The sequence below is a fragment of the Microtus oregoni genome, unplaced genomic scaffold, assembly GCF_018167655.1.
Source record: "Microtus oregoni isolate MIOR12 unplaced genomic scaffold, Mior012 000005F_ref0000423, whole genome shotgun sequence".
In the NCBI taxonomy this organism is placed as follows: Eukaryota; Metazoa; Chordata; class Mammalia; order Rodentia; family Cricetidae; genus Microtus; species Microtus oregoni.
In genome coordinates this window covers 44,127,684-44,145,154 of record NW_024543064.1, presented here as the reverse complement: position 1 = coordinate 44,145,154, position 17,471 = coordinate 44,127,684, and the positions used below count along the sequence as shown (strand labels likewise).

Below are 17,471 nucleotides of genomic sequence, written 5' to 3'. Positions count from 1 at the left end.
GATTAAGGCAAAAGAAGTTTTTAAAGGCAAAAATGAGAAGGATTGCAAACAAAAATCTTAGGCCACAGGGTACTAACACCATGGGTGCCACCATTCTGACGCTGGGCAGTAACTGGTTAAAGGTCTTTGAAGTAGCGTACTTTTGTGTGGGATTGCTGTGACTGTCTTCCATGGCAGTTCCTATTATTACACAATCACGAATGAGTGCCCTTCCTTCGTAACTTCCAGGCCTGATGGATTTTTACTTGACTTTTGTGAGAGGTGGCACAGTCAGCTCCATTTTGATTCTGACAACTTTCATAAAGCTGCAGAGAGGAGACAAAGCCTAGCAGACTTGGGAAAGGCATGAACCAAGTACTTGTGGTACGAGAAACAGGGTTCTTAACCACTGGACAGGACTAGAATGGGGCGACCACAAGCCAGGTTGGACTGAAGTTGGGGGTTTCAATGACAGTGCATGGAAGGCTGAGTAGCTCATTAGAGCTGAAGGGCTTGATTGAAATAGAGCGCTCCCCATCTCCAGCAAGGACCTAGATACCCCATACAAGGACCCGTCACCTTACATTGTGGTGATACCTAGCTCTCATCTGGCAACACTAGCATCCAGTCTATACTATAAGGTACAGAGGACTCCAGGGAAGGACCAGAGCAAATAATTGAGGTTTTACACAATACTGAGGGAAGGGTCTCTGTCGCAACTACACCACTCTGCCACTGCAGTGTGACCATATGTAAATGTTGCAACTAGGTGCTGTAGACAATGTGTAAATGAATGGGAACGGCAGTGTTCGCAAAACTGGCAGTAGACCCATTCTACACGTCATGGTTTGCAGACACTTGCCACGGTCACCTTAGCAAAGCACTGTTGTTAGACATGAGTGGTTTGGGGTTTTGTTTTCAAAAGACACAGGCAAATAGTGGAGGCTTGCAAGTTAGCGAGTTCTGCTCCCATCTGAGTGGCCTCCAGTGGCCACATTCACCCTGTAGTGCGGGTTTCTGTTTCTCCTTCATTATCTTCATCGGCTCCCGTAATGAGATCAGCACTCACCCAAGCCAAAAAAGAGGCTGGAATATTTACAAGAATTAAAATCTTCTCAAAGAGACTGTCTTCCCTTAGATATCCCAAAGGAATCCTAAGACAATGACCCCGGGCAAGAACACGGGATGGTAGTTGTAAAATCCATCTTCCTGTTCACGATTCCTAACTGTAAAGACCTGTTTTTCCCATGTTGGTATTTCATCCAGAAAAGCAAGTTTCTGCACGCGCGCTCTGTCCTGGAAGTGACTCATTACAAGCTGAAGTCCAGAAGCCTCATGCTCCATTACGAATTCCTCCAGAGGGTGAGGAGCCTACCCCTCGAGTACAGCTATGGGGAGTACCGAGATCTCCTTCGGGACTTTGGGACCCACTACATCACCGAGGCCGTGCTTGGGGGCATTTATGAGTATACGCTCATCATGAATAAGGACCTCATGGAGCGAGGAGGTACGCTGTCCAAGGGACATCCCTGTCCTGGCCAGCCCAGGAGGGATAGTGATAGAGTCTTACACTAATGCTCAGGGGAAGAGTCTTGAACTGTGTCCCCATTTCCCTCCCCCTGACCTAGCTGTACCTCCACAGAGGACTTGGTCTTCATCCTTCTCTCTTCAGTTTGGCCATGTCTATCCTTGCAGCCCAGCTCTCTCTTTGGGGTGACCCTCCTTTCCACAGCTGCTGCATCCAGTGGGATCCAAGATTTTGATTTATCAAGTTGTATATTCATCCTGAATCACTGGGCCACTGTACCTGCTTTCTTCTGTAGTTTCCAAATCTCAGAAATGGTTCCACCAGCCAGCCAGAGGCACAAGCCAAGAGCTTAGGCATCAACCTCAATTTCTTTTCTATTGTCCAACAAGTTTCTTCAGATCGACCTCCAGATTTCTTTTTCTCATTTTTTTCATGTGTTTGTGTATGTGCGTATATGTACGCACATCATGGTTTTTTTTCATGTGTGTGAGCACAGGCATGTGTGGATTCATGTGTACACAAGTGCACATGCATACGCAGGCCTGAGGTTGATGCCAGGATTCATCCTCTACGTTCTTCCACAACAGTAATTGGAGCAGAGCCTCTCAGTCAATCCCAGAGCTCGTCGATACAGCTAGTCTCCGTAGCCAGCCTGCTGTGGGGATCTCCTGTCTCCACATTTAGGGACTGCAATTACAGACAGGCCTCCATGCCCACTTGGCCTTCACATGGCTTTCTGGAGATCAAACTCTGTTACTCAGTTTGTAAGACAAACACTCTGCCTCTCCTTATATTAGAAACCTCAGTCCTTATATTGGGTTTTACAGTTAATACCATAGGCTCATCCTGTGACCAATGCTTCATTCACACTTGAATTTTAATGTGAATATGAATTAATTATGGGTAAATCTTTGCTGTGATTGATCTGATCCAGCAGGGTCGAGGCAAGATCCAAAGTCTCCCAGGATACTCTTGCTAGTGAGGGGTCACTGTGGTTCCTCAGGTGAATGGTCAGTCCCAACACTCCTCTCCCTCTCTCTCCTCCCATCTTGCCTATAGATATTCCAGATCTTTCCAACTGTCTTCAACTACCAGCCTAGGCTATGGATCCTGCTTTCCAATCCAGTACTCTGCTTCTTGTCTCATTATGGGAACTGCTCTAAGTCACATGGGTTCCATCAGCAGGGCCAGGACTTAGAATTCCAATGTACTTGCAAGAGTAAGAATGTAAATGCATGTCTTTGGGACTTGGGTCTACCACGATCATAAATGGTCTAAAGAAACTTACGACTCAGGGTGATATTATATTGATGCCACCCTCAGAGTTTCTCCAGAGGACTTCCAGAGAGATGGAGAGGGAGAGAGAGAGAGGGGGAGAGGAAGAGGGAGAGGGGGAGGGAGAGAGAGAGAGAGAGAGAGAGAGAGAGAGAGAGAGCCCTGCCACATTTCATGCACAATCAGCAAATTTGCATGGCCATGAAGGCTCTTTTTCTTTTAACACCGATTATCTCAATGAGATTTGTATTTTAAGGGTTTGAAATATTCTGAGGGAAATTCTATTCCACATTAGTAATGCTGGAAAGCCTAGTAGTCAACAAGCCTATCTTCCTCAGTCAGAGTTAAAGCAATTTAGAAAGGTCTAATATATAATTTCAGCAAGCCCCAGGGATGAAGATACCTTGGGGAGAATGTTGGGGGAGGGGATGAGGCAGGAAGGAATCCTCAAAGAAATAAGGGACATTTGTGCACCCACCTCCAGGCATTTTCAGACTTGTATATGCATTGCTTCAACCAATTAATGCAGACCTTGTCCTCCTTTATCAAAGATCAGAAAAATGGAGACCGGGGAAGGCAATGGGTAGAGCTTCCCTGTAACCTCTGGATCAGCAATCACTAGCTACCTGTCCTGGCTAGTCTTATGTCAATTTGACTCAAGCTAGAGTTATCTAAGAGGAGAGACTGTCATTTAAGAAAATGCCTCCATCAGATCCAGCTGTAGGGCATTTTCTTAATTAGTGATTGATGGGGGAGGGTCCAGCCCATTATAGGTGGAGTCAGCTCATGGCTGGTGGTCCTGGGTTCTATAAGAAAGCAGACTGAGCAGGCCATGGAGGGAAAGCCAGTAAGCAGCACTCTTCCATGGCCTCTGCATCAGTTCCTGCCTCGGGGTCCATGTCCTAGCCTGACTTCCTTTGATGGCGATCTGTGGTGTGGAAGTGTGAGCTAAATAAACCCTTTCCTCCCCAACTCACTTTTGGTCATGGTGTTCTGTCACAGCAAGAGTAACCCTAACTAAGAAAGTACCTGATAAGGAGTCTGGTTTTTAGAGGACTTTGAACACGTGACCTTCTTGAAGGTTGCAACTATCCTTAGAGACAGAGGAGGAGGCTGGAACATGAACTTGGGACTGATCTCTGTGGGGTCTCTTCCATGGACCCTATACTACTTGTATAGATCAAGGACATGTTTATTTGAACCCAGGACCCTATGACACCAAGAAGGGTTAGGGTTAGAGTCAATCACAGGAAAAGGGACAGAGCAAATGACCTAGTAGATCATGGACATCTTTTCTTATTTCTTTAGATTACACTCTTGACCATGTTTCTGCCTGTGCGGGAGGAGGTGTCCACGTTGGTGGTACCTTGAAAGTCCACCTCAAATTGGGTGTGTCGGCAAAGAAATGCACCGATATTCTGAATGAAATCAACGGTGAGTCAGACTCATGTCTTCTGCACTTGCAGCCTTTCTCTCCCCAGCACCATTGGCCCCAGGCTTTCTTTAAACATGTGATACTCCAAAGCATTTCAATGAAAATAACAATCAATGTAATAGAATCTACCTGTTTCCACTAGTATAATGAAATCCAAAAAATGAATGTGGTTGAATTCCCATATTCACAGTGAGTATGTGAGGTAGGTAAAAGGCAAAAAGGCCAATATCCAGGCTGAAACCTTAAGGCCAAGTTTCCATCACTGTGAATTATAACCTGAGTATGATGACCACCGCATCATAGTGAGGATAGCATTACACTGCTCTAGAGGCTGAGAGTGGTCCTGGCTAGCCACAGAATGCTGGGGGCCAAGGCAACATGGCAGAGGTTGAGCCTTACCTCAGATAATGCATGCCAAAAATATTAGCAAATCTGGTACAGCACCAGCCATATGGCAGAGGCCACATGACAGAAAAAGCCAGTCTAGAGTTGGGGGTAAAGCCAGCCTGAGTGTAGACCCAGAGTCTAGGAGCAAGATAACCTGGACGCTGTATGGGGAGCTGGGAAGTCAGCACATGTAGAGTAGGGATGAGACTGGGTGGCAGTGTTCTAATCCTAGCTCTCCCTCTTCCTCCCAGTCGTCTCTGTACTGCGCTGCCTGCCATGTGAAGAACCCCACAGTGGGAGCACAAACATGGGAATCAGCTGCCAGCCTAGAGCAGCCATTTACACTTGAGAATGAGTTGCTGATATTGCTGATTACCTGTTCCTTGTGGTGGGGCAGGACGCATTAAACTCTTTTAAGGAGGCTTGTAGCTTAGTGCCTATACAGGTCCCTGAACAGAACATTGCCAGCACCCACAAAGCTTCACTAATTACAATGTCTCTCTTCCTGTCTGCCCACCTACTTACCAATCTATTATCTGTCATAGATAGATAGATAGATAGATAGATAGATAGATAGATAGACAGAGAGATAGTAGACAGATAGATAGACAGACAGACAGATAGTAGATAGAGAGAGAGAGAGATAGGCAAAGCAATTGTATGTAGATGATGAATACATAGAAAGATGATAGGTATATAGACATATGGTGATAAAGAGATGACAGATATAAGATCTATCTATCATCAATCACTTTCTTCTCTCTATCTCTTGTATACTACTGCAATAATTGGCGTTTGTATATGTTCATGGTGAATCTTCTATCCTTGTTCTCCTCATTTGTGCTCTGCACGATCGGGTAAGTTTCCAGTTGCCCTGGGCACTATCACTTGCCTATGGTCAGGAACACATCTTCTTCTTCCATGTCACCCATATAAACTTACAAAGAATCATGGCATCTCACCTGTTGTTTAGCTGAAGTAAATTCCAAGGCAGGAAAGTAGATCTTTTGATTCCATGCTACTCTTCTTGTCCACTCCAGACAGAAACAAGAGGACCACCATGGTGGAAGACTTGGTGGTTCTCGTGCGAGGAGGGGCAAGCGAGTACATTACCACCTTGGCACACAAGGAGCTGCCAACAACTGAACTGATGCGGGAATGGGGAGATGCTGTGCAGTACAACCCAGCAATCATCAGACTCAAGGTACCAGCAGCCACTGTGCCCACTCCACCTCTGTGTAGAACACGGGTTCTGAGAGTCTGCCGTGGAGACTGTGCATGGAATGTGGAGATTGTCAAGGCACAGGCAACAATCTTGAGTTACTGGCATTATACTAGAAAATAGATATGGGAATAACTGACAAGAACACAGCACGCCATGCCACCTAAAGTTCCCAAGCTCCCCACTTGGTCCACAAGTTTTTAAGGAAATTAGCCTCTGCCATGCTCTAAGAAGGTACTAGAGGCACACAAAGCCGGGACAAGATGGAAGAGATGCCTAGGAAGGACAGTAAGCCAGCAGTGTGCATACCCATCTCTTGGGATCGTGCAAGATGTGGTGGTGATAGCTAACGTATTTGAAGTACCTACTGAGTTCGCAACACTCTGAGGGGGAGTTAGGAATGTTATCTGGAGTAATGCTTCCGGCGGTCTGCATGTCAGATATGCCTGCCTTCTTCTGTGACATGCCAAGGGTCAGGAAGGCCATGTCCGTCCGTGGCTGCTCAAGAATTTGTTAGGTCTAGTCAAGAGAGTCTGTCTTCTTTGCCCCCATTATGGGCTTGGGGGATAGGAAAATAATGACTCTCACCACCCAACTCCCACGCTAGGAGAGGCTTGTGACTGAGAATAAACTAAAGAGATGCTTGTTAAAACAGGCCTGTCACACACATCAGCAACGGTAGGTCCTTGCCTGTGGGGACATTTGCACAGTATCCCTGGCGTACCTTACATCACTCTCTTCTTGCTGGCGCCTGTACTGTCATTGATGGGCCATTGTCCACCCCCTGAGAGTTCTCTCGGCAGTCAAGGAGGGAAAATGGGGGACTGGACCTTGATGAGAGACTCTGCAGTTCTGACCCTGATGATTTTTCCAACAGGACCTGGATTTGTGTGTCAAATGCACAGCTCCATAGAACAAGAAGGTTGTCATTCAATTCTTGCCTGTGTATTTAGTCACTAGTGACACTCCCAGCACAATCGATGATAATCATAAGCGATATGGCTAGCCATAGGCTGCGGGCAGCTGGAGAGAAATTCGAGCTTGACTGATGCGGGGGTGACACTGGATGACATCACAGCCAGGCGTGAGAGAGAAGAGGGAGTTCGGAGGAAAATAGGCTTCTGAATTTCTGTCCTGTATTGGGATATCTTATCTGATATTTGTTAAAACTGAGACCTAAGGTGGATGGCTTGGTGACCCCGTGAGGCCGAATGTGCCTGTCTGGGCTAGGGACTGTCGAGGTCAAACTGGTTCTATCAAGCAGAGCACGCTGGAGGAAAGTGATTTAAGGAGCACAGCAGGAGAGAGGCGCAGAAGGCCAGAAGACTTTGGCACACCTCTGTGCATCTGTCACCTGCTCTGCAAACATGCTCTTCCATCCCCGCTCCATGTGCTCTCTCTGGTCTCAGAAGCTGCAGGCTGCTTTCACATTATCTCAGAATAAGGCATCTCGAAAGAGGCAGCTTTCCAGGAGGAGTGATGACTGATTTTTTCAGGACAGCAGAGCCCACTGGCTAAACAATTCCCATGTCACTGCCTGGGTGTCATAAATTGTCCTTTGAGAAGACCTAAGATGAAATTTCTGCAGCTGCAAGGTATGCGAGCAAGAACTAGCTCGTGCTGTTTCCTGGTAAATACAGACAGGGAGAGGTGGCACCTTGTTAAAAGAAGAGTTAGGGATGGCAGTGGCTAAATAAAGATTTTTTTTTAGACCAAGAAAGATGGAAATTATGTTCAAGCTGCAAAAAATGAGCAAGCCTATAAAATAGAAAAATGGAAGTAAATTTGAGAATGCATTTGCTTTGTGACAACAATAAAATTCAAGAAAATGAGGAATTTATGAAATAAAAATAGAAGCTGAGCTGTTTAGACACTAATCAGATGAAAAGAAAGTAGCTGCATGTGGGGAACCAGGAACGCAATGGCAGAATTAAAACCCACATTGGAAACTATAAAGAACAGAATTGACACTGCAGAAAATTGAGTCGGTGATGTGGAAGGCACTATAAAAATGCTCTTATAATGTGGAAACAAAGGACAACGAGATTAAAACAGTGATGGGAAAGAAAGATGATGGATAGAGAAGAGAAGTAGGAATCTAAGACACAGAGTCCTTCCTGAGCCAGCCACGAGATTAAATGTGTGCCTATATCCATCAGGCATAGTAGAGAATCTGCCCTGCACTGACAATACAGTATGAACACAGTGCTAAAACTTAAACAGAAGTACTGAAAACAAAACAATCCTACTGCCACACACCCTGCTGACATGTTTTCCTTGTAGGAACAATTGTATCCCCCAGGAGTAAAAATCAAACGCCAGAGCCATTCCAACACACAGCATACCGGCGACCCTGGTCTTGAAAGGAAAGAGCTTGCCACCTGGTGAAATGCTTCTCAGTGGGTGAACTCCAAAGGCATTTTGAGACAAAACAAAAACACAAAACCCATTGCCAGATTTAGCTGATGAAAATACAGAATAGCCAGCACTGAACTTCAGATAAAGAAGGAATGAACCTCTGGGTATACGCATCTCTTGTGTATTGCACAAAACAGAACATACTACTCTTCTTTATTTTTTCTTTCTTTCTTTTTGATTTTTCAAGACAGGCTTTCTTTGTGTAGCGTTGGTGCCTGTCCTGGAACCAGAACTAGCTCTTGTAGACCAGGCTGGCTCAAAATCACAGAGATCTGCTTGCCTGTGCCTCCCGAGTGCTATGATTAAAGGCATGTGTTGCCACTGCCTGTCTCTTATTCTTAAATTACTCCTTATCTGACTTTTGAATGGAACTGGGTGTCTTGTATTTAACCAGTAAGCCTTATTCTTGGTCCGTCATCGGTGTATGTTTCTGCACAGGTCAAGGTTGGAAGATGTTAGGGTTGGACTACAGCTGTTGAAGACATTGCCTTGCCTAGGGTAGAAGGAGAAAATATGAGTGGTGCTCACACCGAGGTCAGAATAGCCTAGGTCATACTGCAAAGGAACAACCATACCCCAGTGTCGTAGTTCAGTCTGAGTCAACTTCCCCATTACACACGCCCAAGAAGTATTGGGAAGAATTCCCCATTCAATAAGGTCATCCAAACACCCAGATACAGCTGATAAAGGCTCTGAAGAGTGCTGGAAGTCTTAAGTTACTTCACTCGGTGCTCCTGCTCACCTGTCGGTGGTCAGAAAAAGTCACACTGAAGGCCCGCTTCTGAGGACCTGCAGCCCTACTGTGCACAGACCTTCCTCTGAAAACTGTAGCTCTACCATATGGAAACCTGCCTCTGAGAACCTACAGCCCTACTGTGTACAAAATTGCCTCTGAAGAGATGCTTCCCTACCCTATGTCAGCCTGATTTTGAAAAGCTACAGCTCTGTGTGCTTCTGCTAAGATGCAGCCCGACTATGTGCAGCCTGCTTGTGAGAGGTTATGTCCCGAAGGAGAGCTGAAATCTTGAATACGCAGTAGTAATGCTTTCAAGAGGCAAATTCACTCCAAGGATTTTCATAAAGCAAAAGGAGATATAAAATGCGATGTGTTGACACTATTCCTCTAAAACCACGTCGGCTAGGCGCTCAGAAGATAACCCAGCAGTAAATTTCACACTGTGCAATCATGGAGACCTAAGTCCAGCCCCTCACCCCCAGAACCCTTATAAACAAAGCCAGGTGTGGTGGGCTGCCTTGGTAACACCAATGTGGAGAAGGCAAAGACAGGCAGACTGCTGGGCTCATTGGCCAGGCAGCCTAGCCTACTCCCTGGCTCCAGGCCAGCGAGACATTGCCTCAAAAGAACACAAGGCGCATGGTTCCTGAACATCACCCAAGGCTGGCCTCTGGGCCCCATGTGCCCCACCACAAACACACACGCATACTACAAACAAGTTCTAGTTAGTAAATAGGCAGATAATTCACCAGTAATGCTGATGACTTACCACAAATAAGACCCTCAATTAGGTGAGGAATGGCACAGTTCATAAGGAGGGTATGATCTCTAGGGAAATGGACAGTCATAAGTTGGCTAATAAATATCCAAACTTTTAACCTCTCCCAATAAAAATAACATCATAGCGGTATTATTTTCACCTATCAAATTGACAACGATTTAAAGTCTGTGATACTCAAAGCATTGTGAGCACCGAGGGGGCCTTTCGTGAGCTACGATGGCAATATGATTTGGCTCGAGTCTAGGAAGGCATTTTAAACCCGTATCTCCAAACTGTTAAAAATGTTGATGGTTTTGATCTAATGTTAATTTTTTAACAAATATGTATAGAGACAAATCAGCTTAGGATAGTTGTAGTATCATAAGCTAAAAGGGCAAAGGAATCAATTGGGTGCTAAAAAGCAGAGGAGCTAAATAACCAGCCCATCTGTGTGTCCTGAAGCTGCTGAAGGTCACTTTGTCAACACAAACTGAGTCACACAGGGAGGTCCTCAGTTATTATAAGTGAAGAGATGAGGTATAAAATTGCATTTATGCGCTAAATTGGTATGCTTTTCTAACTGTCTATAGGTCTAAAAGTATATACTGACCAACAGTCAACAATCCACAATGTTCAGAGTCCAAGGCCACCCTCAGTGGAGTAACACCTTTGTCAAGTTTTCTTAGCCTGTCTGTGCCCCAGCTTTGTCAACTGTCACAGGCAGAGCACAGGATTGCCCAATCCTCAGACCACCGTGAAGACTTATGGGATGTGTGCGTGGTCCCGCTCCTCGTGATGACTGGCTGTGGTGATGAGTATTTGAAAATAACAGGGCACACGGCAGAGATTTGTGTGGACCTCGACAGAACTTCTCCAGCGTCACCCATAAAGGGCGTGATGAGTAGAATGTCCTGAAGGGCAAGCGAGGTAGAGGCCTAAGTGACCATTGCAGTCAAGGTGGAGTATCTAAGGGCGACGTGTGGAAGAAAGAGATAGAGGGAACGAGGGAAAGGGGAGGACGGGTGGAAGGAGAAGGGAGACAGGAAAACGGGCAGTGGGCAAATAATGGGCACAGCCGTACTGACCTAACTGTAAAGGGCTGCCCCGAAGCCCCACGGGGGTTCCTGCTTCAGGAACGCAAGCTGCCATAGCCTGCGAAGTTTGGGGAACACATGGGTGAGGCTAGTGATGGGAACCCCTGAGGCACTCCTATCAGGAATCCTCCTAAACTAGTAGGGAAAATGCAGGCTTTGGACTTCAGTTCTGATGGTAATGAGTCATGTATGGGGCTGCCCCTCACCCAACAACTGCCCTAGTCATCCACATCTCTCAAGAAACAGGCCCTTCTCTGAATATCACCGGCTCCCAAGGTGCAAGGTATGTGGGAAGTTTATTCAGGTTTGGCTGCTGGCTAGGGCTGTGTGTCTTGGTAGGAAAACACCATGGTGGTTAAAGTAGGCCTTTCAAGGAGCTTGGAGCAAAAGCCAAAAGCTGACTGCTGAGAACCTTATCAGTGGTGTCAAGCAAGCAAGCCCCTCTCCCTTCACCCTCCCCCGCGTGTGACCAGCAGGCTGGTCTCTCTGAAAACAGTCTCTGGATCAATTCATTGACCACAGACCGTTGAGACAATGGGACCTCCAAGGAGCCTTGCTTTGCCCACTGGGGCGAAGGTCAGCATCAGATGCATTAAGAAATGGAAGCAATTTTCTTCCCACTGGAGGCTTCTATTAGGCATGATTGCCTGCGTTTAGACAGACCCTAAACTCTCCAGGGCTGAATTAGGACAGGATCACCAACAAAATCTGGAGAGGAACCAGGCCCTGGAGCTGCATCCCTAACAGAGGAACAGAATACTGCAAAAACAGCAGTGTGGCCCTGGTTCTTCTCATGGGCCAAAGCTACAGAAGCCACACCCACTGACGCCAGTGACCAGCCCCTGCAGGGGCTGCTTGTACTTTTCTAACCTCTGCCCTCTTCCCATGCCCGCTGCCACTGCCTCACCCAGACCCACTGAATCTAGACCACTAGCCATTTTCTTTACCCTTAATCTGAGGCTATGCCTAAAGCCAGAGAGAGTGACTCCAAGTCTCTCTCCCAGCCAGCTTCCTGTCAAATCAGAGAAGAAAATGGAGGCTTCTCATGAAAAGGTTTGACGATTATAAAGGAGCATTTGGAAAACAGAATGTTATCAAATGAATAGTATAGAGACCTCTGACGGAAGGGTTTTGGAGTCAGGCTTCCGGGAGTGAATGCTTGGATTATATGAGTGATTCCCATGAGGCTGGAAGGAAACGATGCCAGGACCACAGCCCTAAAGTATACCAAAGAGCTGTCGAAGATCACTTTCCGGGCACACCACCAAGACAGATGAGCGAGCCTCTCCAGTCCCCTCCTCTCGCCCGCTCATCTCTGCTGGTTTGGTTCTTACTCTGTGAAACCACAAGGGACAGATGCGCCTTGATGCACTGTGGGATCGTGTCCAGATAAACCTATCATGAATTGAAAATATCAAGGCAGAAATGCATTCGACACAGCAGACCTGCGGGACACAGCTTGGCAGCACTGTGGCCTGGGAGCCTTGGGAGTCTCATGACCCAGGGGCTGACGGGGCCAGATCCCCTGACACTGGTGGCTGTGTAACACTCCCAGTAGAGTCTGGCACTAGCCGGGGAAGGTCACAGTACACTCCAACTAAATAGGAATCACTTTCTTGCCTTCTAAGGTTGAGAGAGCTTACATCGAACCCATTTAAGTCAGAGACTGTCTATAAGCCTCCAGTGTACACCAGTGTCTGCCTCTGTCTCTAGCTTCATGGGAATAAAGATTAAAGTTATTTTAGGTTCATGCCTAGGTCTTAGTATTTCTTGCTAATTGATTTGAACTTGAACAAATGACCTTGCATCTCCCAAGTGGGGGAGGCAGAGAAGACAGACATCTGACTACACCCTATAGCGCCTCTCCTGTCCTATAGGAACCCTCCTGCATTTTCCATGCCCGGCCCTCCCTGTTCTTCCCCTGTAGCTTTGCTTTAATCTCTAGTCGATGTATGTCTTGCCTCTTCTGCCCCAGGCCGAGCCCCTGTATGAGCTTGTGACAGCCACCGACTTTGCCTACTCCAGCACGGTAAAACAGAACATAAAGAAGGCACTAGAGGAATTCCAGGAGGAAGTCAGCTCCTGCCGCTGTGCTCCTTGTCAAGGCAATGGAGTCCCTGTCCTGAAAGGTACCACCACCTCCTAGAACACTGGGGTCCTCTGTGGAAGGTATTGCCTGCAGGGAGCCTGATTCTGGGTCAACTGTTGCCCGCTTTTCACTTCCCGAGGAGTTGGAATGGTGGCAGGAAGGAGATTCTGCTTTGGCTGTCAGGGCACCAGTACTCTAGCCCCAGGGGCATCATGGGTGGCGCTCAAATTTAGCTGATATTTGGAACTGTGAGCATGTGGTCTACCTTTAGGTCAAATATTGATTTAGCCAAACCCTGGACAAAGAAGAGGGCCCAGGCGGACCCAAAGAAACCCTTTGTGACTGTCCTTGCCAGTATGAAGTGAGAGGATTTGAAGGTGGCATCATGGACAGACTAGGAGGACTTGATGACTAACTTCTAGGATCATGCCCAGGATCCTTACAGTGCGTGGGATGGAGTGAGAAGTGTGAGGTTGTCGTATCAGGCTTGTTATGAAGAGATGACAAGATGGAGGAAGAGTCTGTTCCAGCATCCTAGACAGGAGAGCTGTTTGCTTACTCTCCAGCTCAGGGAGCCAACTGGAGTCAGGCAGGGCCCATATCAATAGAGCATGCCCAGAAGGTTCACAAAAGAAAACATGTTTGAGGGGAAGGAAATTCGAGGCCAGTAGTGGCACTGAGGCATGTGTGTGGAGTTTTCCAGACCCAGACAGAGACAAAGAGACAGGGTGTGGCCCGCAGCTTCTTCTGTCAGGTAAGCTTCCCTCCATAATAGTCACTTCACAGGAAGTGAGATCATCTCAGCAGCTCGGAGTTGGAGCCTAGCATTACTGTAGTCTTTCTTGCCGTTCAAGAAAGTTAGAACTAGAAGCTGGTGGCCACACCCTAGTTCAGCAGAGGCGAGGGACAATATGGAGTCAGACATTCCCAGGGTCTATTCTGAGGAGATAATTTTCGTGATGAGATGAGAGACACTCCGAGGGGACAGATTCCAGATCAGCATAGAGAAGCACTTCCAAAGGTTCAGAACTTGCCAACGGTAGGTAGGGTAAGGCTTAAAGGGCGGGAAGCTCCCTAGAGGCAGTCACGCAGAAACTAGACAATTACTTGTGAGTGATGACTGGCTTCAGCGACTGCTAATGCATCATCCGATGCTGAGAGCTTATAAATGTGAGTCAAAGGTCAGCCAAGGAGCAATTTTCTCAACAGCACCATATAATTCTCATGATGGCAATGAACACCTCCCCCATGAGGACCCCCAGAAAAGGAGCGGGTCTTGGTATTGCACCTACATGCTACGTACACCCCATCTACTGTCTGGTCCACATATCTACCTGATGGAAATGCAGTTGCTTGGGACTGAGCTCCTGAGTCCTGGTTTCACTCTTTCTCTCCCTGTTTTCCTCAGGCTCACGCTGTGATTGCATTTGCCCAGCTGGTTTCCAAGGTGTAGCCTGTGAGGTTACCAAACGGAAAGGTAATAAGTCTTCCAAAGTTGCTTGGGTAAATAAACCCTGGGAGAATGTAGGGAATGATGAAAAAAGATTCAGAACAAGGTGGGGGTGTAGACCAGGAGACGGCCATTGTGGTGTTCAGGATCCTGTCTGGCTCCTTCAGGATTTTATAACTTCTGCTGAGAATGCACCATGGTGTAGGGGCTGCTAATGTCTGACATTTCCAAGCCTCTTGGGTTGTTGTAGAAAGCTTATGTTCTTTTCGTATTATTCAACATTCAAAATCCAATGTGGGGTGTGTGTGTGTGTGTGTGTGTGTGTGTGTGTGTGTGTGTGTTTCATCTGTAGAAATTTCTGTAACATACTGTAACATACCCTATGCCTCAGTGGAATTAGTCAATTCCTGCTGTAGATGCCCACATAATTTTGAAGTTATGCACACATATCCCCTTTCTCATTGTATCTCCTCACCTCCTTCTATAAGTAATGCCATATCCCATTGATTTCTGCATCTCCATGATTCAGGGACAGTTGTCTCTCAGTGATAGAGATAGATAGATAGATAGATAGATAGATAGATAGATAGATAGATAGATGATAGATAGATAGATAGATGACAGATAGATAGATGACAGATAGATAGATAGATAGATGATAGATAGATAGATAGATAGATAGATAGATAGATAGATAGATAGATAGATGATGGATAGATAGATAGATAGATAGATAGATAGATAGATAGATAGATGGTCAGCTCTCAAATTCTTTGCCCACTTTGTCATCTAAGAACTATCAAGCTCACATTTCTCTCTTTTTTTATTCCTTCCCATAACTTTATGGCGACAGCCTTAAAATGGGCATATCCCATCTAGTAAACTAGTAGACACCCTCTGTGTGCTTTGTTGTGGACTGGGCACCTTTGGCTTGGTTCTTGATCTCGGCTTGAGTTCAGACTTCATCACCACCATTAATAACTCTGACTTGGACATGTGCTCTCTCTGCATCTGTGAAGTGGACACGATCCTATCTACTACCTCACAGAGCTGACTTAAGCTTAGATGAGGCATACGAGTCATTTAGAGTGCTGACTGATACACTGGAAGAGCAAACCTAAACACCAATTGCTTTGTTTGGGATTTATTAATTGTATTTTAGAGACAGAAAATAATTTGTTCTTTGCAATGACCCCATGAAGTCTACACTGGTGATATCCCCATTACGTACACAAAGATGGTGAAGATCACAGCGGGTCACCGCTCACAGTGAGAGCAGGAACCCAGATCAAGGTTAGCAGGTGTGACTGACTGCACAGCCTTTGAGCATTTCCCTCTACCTCAATGCTGGCTTTGCTCTCTCCTCCTGCACCTCAACCAGGTCCCAAAGCGTGACCTGCTCCGAGCATAGGGTCACATGGCCACAGTGTTTCTGTTTGGAGGAGACCTTGAAAACCATCCACAGTAGCCCTTGCATTTTGCACAGATCTATCTTGGGGAAGCGACTGGTTATTCAGCAGCCTCATCTGTGACCAAAGTCAGTCCTTCAGTGGACAACAAGCACAGTGATATTCACCCCATTTACATGCCACGTTCACAGTAGGTAACATATATGTCATAGCTCCACACATGAAAACCTGCCCAGTATCTTACAACTGTGAAGTGCTTTCTCTGGAAACCATCCATCCACCTATTCCCCTCCCATTCTCATGTCTACCCATCCATCCATCCGTGCATGTCTCTGTCCACCCACCTACCTGTTCACTATCTGCCAACCCATCTATCTATCCATCAACATGTTTAGCCATCCATCCACCCACCTGCCCACCCACCCTTCTATTTCCATATTCATGCATTCATTTGCCCATCCATTCTCCCACCACTGATACATGCATCTCTGTACCTCCTCTTCAACCCATCCATCTGGTCGCCCACCTATTCATCCTGCTACTCCCCAATATTTATTTTCAGAAGGCCTTTCGTAGGCCAGCCTAGGTGTTGTGATTCACCAAAGCAGGTACAGTCCCTGTCATCACAAAGATTGTGATGTAACAAGGAAGAGCAATGCTACTTGAATTATTCCACAAACACACCTGAAGTTTCTATGCAATAACTGCTACAGGTGCTCTGAGATCTTAAAATATAGGAAAGTGATGAAAATTAAGGATCCTGGGCTTCTGGGAAGAAATACATGTTTGCTGAGATCTGAAGGGCTAATAGAATTGATAATGTCAATGGGAAAGGAATAACTGTAGAATGTGCAAATACCCTGTGGTATCTCCCTTGTTTGAAAGGAAGATAGCAGAAAGTCAGCTTTCAAAAGCCTGTTGGCCTATTCACCCAACCCTACCCCACCTCCTAGGACAAGAGAAGTTATTAAGGACCAACTTGCACTCTTTGTCCTTCTTTCTTACAGATGTCCCCATCGACGGGAAGTGGAGTTGCTGGTCCAACTGGTCTACGTGCTCTGGAGGACAGAAAACAAGACAAAGGCAGTGTAACAATCCACTCCCTCAGAAAGGAGGCAGGCCCTGTTCAGGCCCCGCTTCAGAAACGCTCAGCTGTTAGAGGAGGGAGCAGCCCCTGCTGGTGAGCCATCGTGAGCTCTGGGCCTCACAGATTCAGCCGGCTTCCCACACATCGGCTCCCACCCAGGGCTGCCACAACGAAAGGCAATGCCTCTGTCCTCCAAAGATTCTAGTTTGTTTGATGCATGCTAATTTCAATAAAAAGTGGGTTGAGCCAAACCCTAAGTTTTTGCAAGGTAAAGCATCATCGTAAACCTCCCTCTTCCTGCTCTGCACGCTTTTTACCCTCATATGGTCTAAGAGCCAAAAACTATCTTGGTCACCGTGTAGTGGCAAAGGTACATAGTAGGTGTCTAATAATGAAATAGTAAATTGGTAAGAAGTTGTTCATCCCTTGCTAAGCACACAGTCTTGTTCAGTAATAAAGATAGCTCGTCTTTGTGGAATGACTTCTATGTGCCCCCGATCCATTCCCATGACAACCTTGCAAGATAAATATATGGGAAACAGACTTGGGAAAATATAGCAACTTCTCCCAGGTCATATCATTAAATGACAGAATTGTGCTGC

General features: G+C 46.4%; 1 protein-coding gene across 1 annotated transcript in view; it reads left to right on the top strand.

Moving 5' to 3' along the window:
- C8b (complement C8 beta chain) overlaps nt 1-17,142 on the top strand; it is a 38,400-nt gene extending 21,258 nt beyond the window's left edge. The window contains exons 7-12 of the mRNA XM_041652694.1: nt 1,246-1,486; nt 4,091-4,216; nt 5,645-5,808; nt 12,810-12,963; nt 14,332-14,400; nt 16,790-17,142. Of these exons, the coding sequence (XP_041508628.1) occupies nt 1,246-1,486; nt 4,091-4,216; nt 5,645-5,808; nt 12,810-12,963; nt 14,332-14,400; nt 16,790-16,941 (906 nt within the window). The 3' untranslated portion in view covers nt 16,942-17,142. The remainder of the gene's footprint in view (nt 1-1,245; nt 1,487-4,090; nt 4,217-5,644; nt 5,809-12,809; nt 12,964-14,331; nt 14,401-16,789) is intronic.
- Nucleotides 17,143-17,471: the final 329 nt, after the last annotated feature.